General features: G+C 59.1%; 1 protein-coding gene across 1 annotated transcript; it reads right to left on the reverse strand.

Annotated features, from left to right (window-relative positions):
• Nucleotides 1–1,624: 1,624 nt before the first annotated feature.
• LOC132224113 (paraneoplastic antigen-like protein 6B) lies at nucleotides 1,625–4,852 on the reverse strand. The gene is made up of 2 exons (XM_059679215.1): nucleotides 4,682–4,852; nucleotides 1,625–4,474 (listed from the first exon to the last, which is right to left on the reverse strand). The coding sequence occupies exon 2, from the start codon at nucleotides 4,331–4,333 to the stop codon at nucleotides 2,972–2,974; it is 1,362 nt and encodes a 453-aa protein (XP_059535198.1). The 5' UTR covers nucleotides 4,334–4,474; nucleotides 4,682–4,852; the 3' UTR covers nucleotides 1,625–2,971.
• Nucleotides 4,853–5,804: the final 952 nt, after the last annotated feature.

A 5,804-nucleotide genomic window follows, 5' to 3' on the forward strand; every position in this document is an offset into this window, starting at 1 on the left:
TCCAGTGTCGTGAGCTCAGCCTCTGCTTTCTCAGTGTAGATTTAGGCCAACCGCTGCTTGTGCTTGTGGAGATGTGTGTGTTCTTCTCTGAGCAGTTCTCCACCACCGCTCCCACCCTGGAAGGAGACCCTGAGCCCAGGTCCAGAAGAACGGATGAGAAGAACGGACCAGGGCATGTCTGGCGCTCACCCAGTGACCCTGGGAAGAACTGTACAGTGGCAGAAGGCGGCTGCCAGAGGCTCCACGGACACCCTGATGCTCTGATGTCACCCTGTTGTTCCCTGTGACTCAGTTTCCTCAGCATGCTGGAGTGTCCCCTGCTGTGTTTTCCAGTGTCCTCTGTCTGTCCTGTGCAGGCCACAGGGCAGGGCCAGGCCCCAGCATGTCATCCATAGGGGGAGGGAGCCCTGCAATGAGTGGACATCCCCAATGTCCATGGTCCTTTAAAGGGGCCCAAAGGGAGGGAGACTATGGTGGGAGGGCTGTGGTGTGGGGTCAGCTGAGGCAGCTGGTCAGAGACCCCAGGAGGAGGTGGGGGTTGTGACCTATGGGGTCTATTGGCCGTTAGAAGTTCCTCTCTGTGTTGTCATTCCCTTTCTTCAATGAATTCAGTAAATGTTTCTCTTCAATAAACTTCATTGAATGATTCAGCTGAGTTTCGCTTCTGCTGTGGGCAATTGAGGGAAGGGTCTTCTTGGTGTTGGGGGCCCAGGAAAGGATTTATGCCCAGCACCCATTAGAGACTTTTTCAGGACATCCTAATGGCCATGTCTACAGCCTCCTAGGCCCTATGTAGCTTGGCTGCTCCCCCTTGTGGGTTTTCCTGTGCTGGCTGCTACAGTGGTTGCAAAGATTGCTGCTGCTCTAGGGTGCCTTCGTTCTCTGCACATGACCTGGACATTTCCAAACTCGGCCTTCACTAGACACTACTGTAGTTTGGTTTTGATTCCTCAGGTATGCAACACTGTGGCAGGTTGGGGAGGGTAGAAATAGTTCCTCTGTTGGATGCCTGGGTTGGCTGTCCCAGCCTTCCCCCACACACACACACTGGCATTGCTAAGCACTGTGAATCCCCAGTTGGCCCACTTTCCATTCTTCACCCATCACACACTCTTGTCCCCCAAACATCCCTCATTGTGAACACCAAGGCTGGCCACTTGTCAGCTGGCAGGAGTAGGCTGATCAAGGACGGGTAGGCAGTCACCCCAGTATACCCCAGAGCCCTGCAGAGCTACTTGCAAGGGCATCTGACCTTACTTCTGGGCCCTTCTATGGCCCTCTGGTCTCTGAACTGCACACGTGATCTTCCTGACCTGATGACACTCTGGGCGCCCACACCCCTGTCAAGGATCCTAGGACCTCTGGTCCTACCTGCTGTTCCTCCCCTCCCTTCATCCTATAAACTGATTATTCCTGGGTCTCTTGGGACCTAAATAGCCACTGCCATGCCTACAAATTCCTGCTATCAGTGCTTCCAGTCCAGGGGAACTGGCAGACCTTCTTGGACCCTGTCCCAAACATAGCCCAAAGATGATCCTGAGTACAAGATTACTATTGCCCCTCCAGCCTCATCCCCAGAAGACCCTTCCCTCAATTGCCCACAGCAGAAGCGAAACTCAGCTGAATCATTCAATGAAGTTTATTGAAGAGAAACATTTACTGAATTCATTGAAGAAAGGGAGTGACAACACAGAGAGGAACTTCTAACAGCCAATAGACCCCATAGGTCACAACCCCCACCTCCTCCTGGGGTCTCTGACCAGCTGCCTCAGCTGACCCCACACCACAGCCCTCCCACCATAGTCTCCCTCCCTGAGGGCCCCTTGATTGGACTTTAAAGGACCATGGACATTGGGGATGTCCACTCATTGCAGGGCTCCCCCCCCCTATGGATGACATGCTGGGGCCTGGCCTTGCCCTGTGGCCTGCACAGGACAGACAGAGGACACTGGAAAACACAGCAGGGGACACTCCAGCATGCTGAGGAAACTGAGTCACAGGGAACAACAGGGTGACATCAGAGCATCAGGGTGTCCGTGGAGCCTCTGGCAGCCGCCTTCTGCCACTGTACAGTTCTTCCCAGGGTCACTGGGTGAGCGCCAGACATGCCCTGGTCCGTTCTTCTCATCCGTTCTTCTGGGCCTGGGCTCGGGGTCTCCATCCAGGGTGGGAGTGGTGGTGGGGAACTGCTCAGAGAAGAATACACACATCTCCACAAGCACAAGCAGCAGTTGGCCTAAATCTACACCGAGAAAGCAGAGGCTGAGCTCACGACACTGGACAAGAGCTGGCAGAGCCTTGGCTGGCAGTGGGGCTCACAACACGTGCCGGGGCTGAGAGGTGGCTGCCCTGGGGGGGCGGCAGGACACCCACCTGGGTTCACACACACCAGGTGGTTCTGCACAGGCGCCGTGGTGTGTGTGTGTGTGTGTGTGTGTGTGTGTGTGTGTGTGTAGGGGGCTGATTACTTGACACATGGGTCATTATGGGACTATAGAGAAATGAGTTGGGGTCTCCCCAGGGGATGGAGAATGGGGGTCCCCAAAAGTGGCACCCCTGTTATGGGTTCTAAAGCCCCCCAGTCCACACAGGTGGCAGATGGCTTCAGGTGCCCCTCTCCTAGGCTGAGATGGGCTGCTCAGCGGTGCTCCCAGGCCAGCTGCCCAAGTTGGTAGGGGTTGGGGCTGAGGCCAGGTGTGGTGCTAACATGTGGGGGCACCTCTCCCCACCCCATTGGGTGTCAAATATGGTCATCTTGGTGACTTGGAAGGGCAGATGGTGGTGGTCAGGCCCCCATAGCATGGTGGGGGAGTAGGGGTTATGGTATGAGCTGGGCGGGCACTTCCCTGGGCCCTGCTCCCCATGTGGTGTGAGGAGGTTGCCCTGGCCTGGCTTCCCCACCCTCCCCCCCATCCCCCGCCACAAGGGCTCTGCTGCCCGAAAGGGGAGGAGGGCGCCAGGCCTTGTGAGCCTATTTGCCAGGGGAGGACATGACGGGGCTCAGCTCCCCAGCCCCGTCCTCACCTTCCGACTCCTCCGGGATGGGCTTGAGCCCCTCCTGGGGGTGTTCCTTGGCCTCCCAGTCTCCCACCTGGGCCAGGCCCTCTGGCACAGTGCCAGGACCTCCTGGACCTGCCCCGGAAACACTGCCCATATGGGCAGGCAGGGGTCCCCCAGGGGCCTCGGAGGGCCCTGTCTGACCCAGGCCTGCAAGGGCAGGGGCATGGTTGTCACTATTCTCCTGCAGTTGCTGCTTCTCCACCATCTTGTCACCCTCAGCCTGGGCTCTGTCATCAGCCTGGGCAGCATCCCCTTCTGCCTGCTGGGCTCTCAGGCTCCTGGCTATATTGACCTCCCATGCCTCAGCCTCATGAACCAGCCCCAGCATCCCCAGGAAAGTTGGACGCCTCCCCACCATGCCCAGCTTCCTCAGGACCTCTCGCAGTGGCTCAATGATGTTGGCCCCGGTGAGCACCTGCCTCACGCGCAAGTGGTCGACTGAGGACTTGTCCAGGGCCCCCTCCTTCATGGCTCTCTGTAGCAGGACTTCCAGCCGCAACACGAAAGCAGAGAGAGTCTCGCCTGACCGTCGCTGAGCGGTCAGACACTTGAGCCGCAGGGTGGCCTGGGACTCGTGGTCTCCAAACACCTGGATCAGGGCGACCAGGCAATCCTGGGCCGTCCTGGCAGGGTTCTCCGCCAGGAGCTCGTGCACCACCTGCAGGGCCGTCCCTCGGAGGCCTTCTATCAGCCGCCTCCTCCTCTCCCTTTCTGAGACCCCTTGCCACACAAGCAGCATGTCAGTGGTGTGGTCCAGCCATGCCTCGAAGGACTCCTCCCCCGGGCCTGGCTGGTCCCTCCCTGAGAACACCCCCAGGGGTTGGTACCGCACTGTCTCCACCCAGGGCTGGATGGCCTGACTGACAGACCTCAGCCAGCACACCTTGCGCAGCCCCAGCCCCAGGGCTCCGGCCACACTCTCCACAGTCTGCCCCTGTTGCTCCAGGAAGTGGAACACACGACCCAGAAAGTCCTCCCCTGAGCATCTGGGCACAAAGACCACGGTCCAGGGACGCCCGATGCCTGGGATCTCCCTGGGAACCAAAGCATAGTTGACTTCCCGGTCCAGCTCCACCAGGGCCGCACTGGCATTGTCCTCCTCTCGAAACACTTTGCCCAGCACCTCAAAGTGGCCCATTTGCCACAGGGAGGCCTCCAGGGACTCGTGCAGCTGGTCTTCGTCACAGTCCTCCGGGATGCCCAGGATGAGCAGGCCCCTGCGGGCGCTGATGCCCATCCACCTGCACCAGTCCTGCAGCATCCTCACCTCCATGGCCTCAGTGTCTGCCAGCGCCAGCGTGGGGGCTGCTACTAGGGGCGGGAACTGGCTCTGGGTGCAGACCAGGGCGGCACAGGGTGGGAAATGAATTGGGGGCGAGCCTAGGATTCAGAGAACTTCCCAGGTCTGCACTGCCTGTGAATAGGAAAGGGGAGAGAGAGAGGTTAATGCAGATCCCCTCCTCCCACCTGGGGCTGCCTCTCCTCCAGTTTAGAGCCTCTGCAGCCCAAGCTGGACCCCCATTCTCTTTCTCCACACACTGCTCCCAGGCAGGCAGGCTACAGTAGTCCTGCTGTGGAGGGGAGGGTGCAGGGCGGAGGGGTCTCCAGGGGCCAAACTCACCCTCCCTGAGTCTCCTTCCTTGTCCTTGGCATGGTCTGTCCTGATCCAGGTCCCATGCAGGAGGGACGCTCCTCTTTCCCAGGCTCTCAGGCAGTCTCTCCCTCTCCCCGTCTCAGGGCTGCATGTGGGCCTGTGTGTCAGCGCCTGTCAGCTTGCCAGGGCTCTCTGCAGTGTGGATCAGGAGCAGGGACGCAGTGGGGGAGGAACTGGGAACCTCTGTGTTGCCTGGGAGACGGCAGGGCCATTGGCTTGTGCAGTTCACGTGGCCGGGCTGTCACACAGCTGCTGGTGCCCTGGAACCTCTGGTGATGTCACTGGCTCCTCCCCAATTTCCGAGGGGGTGAGGGCACAAGTGGGGAGTGGCTCAGGGTCAGAGAGTTTATGTGCCCCTCTGGGATCCCATCCTGGCCCCTGCCCCTCCCAGAGATGACCCTTGGACACGCCAGCATTGGGAGATGCCCACACCCTGGGATGCCAGCCCTGGAGTGGCTAGAGGGGTGCATGGTGTGCCTGCAAGGGCTACCTTCAGGTCAGGGGTGGGGAGACTCTGGGGCTTCTTCACCTGCTCTTCCCCTCTCCCTCCCTTTCTCCTCCCAGGGCTGATCCTGTCCTAAGTCTAGGCAAGGAGCATCTGGTCTAGAGGGACACCTGGTGGTATTCCATGGACTAGAGGTCGCATGCATGTATGCGTGTTCATGCACACCATGCAAGGCACTGCCCACACCTCACTGGGTGGCTGAGGGCTGCAGGTGTTTGCCACTGAGGGTGCAGGGTGAGCGGAAGTGATTAGCTGCCCTGTTACAAGGGCCTGCCTCAAAGTGGTTGACCCAGTGTCTAGGTTGCCTGGGTCTTTTCACAATCTGTGCACCACACATCCAGTGTCTGGAGAAACCGCTTTCCCCATTTGAAGCATATCCCTTGGACCTGCCTTTCCCTGTTAGTGATGGGCTATGGGTTTTGCAGTATCAGTTGGATCCCAGGAGGCATAGGAAAGAGGGAGGGAGTGACTGCTCTGCAGGCAGATGGCCCAGTGGTCTGTGTGCTCCTGGCCCCTTCTTGGCAGGCCTCTCTCCAGTCACACCAGGAGGGGCTTGTGGTTGTTGCCCATGTGGGGCTCATCTAC

The sequence above is a fragment of the Myotis daubentonii genome, chromosome X, assembly GCF_963259705.1.
Source record: "Myotis daubentonii chromosome X, mMyoDau2.1, whole genome shotgun sequence".
Taxonomy (NCBI): Eukaryota; Metazoa; Chordata; class Mammalia; order Chiroptera; family Vespertilionidae; genus Myotis; species Myotis daubentonii.

Excerpts from the sequence above, each read along its gene's own strand:
- LOC132224113 (XM_059679215.1), bottom strand. The coding sequence starts at position 4,333 with ATGGAGGTGAGGATGCTGCAGGACTGGTGCAGGTGGATGGGCATCAGC.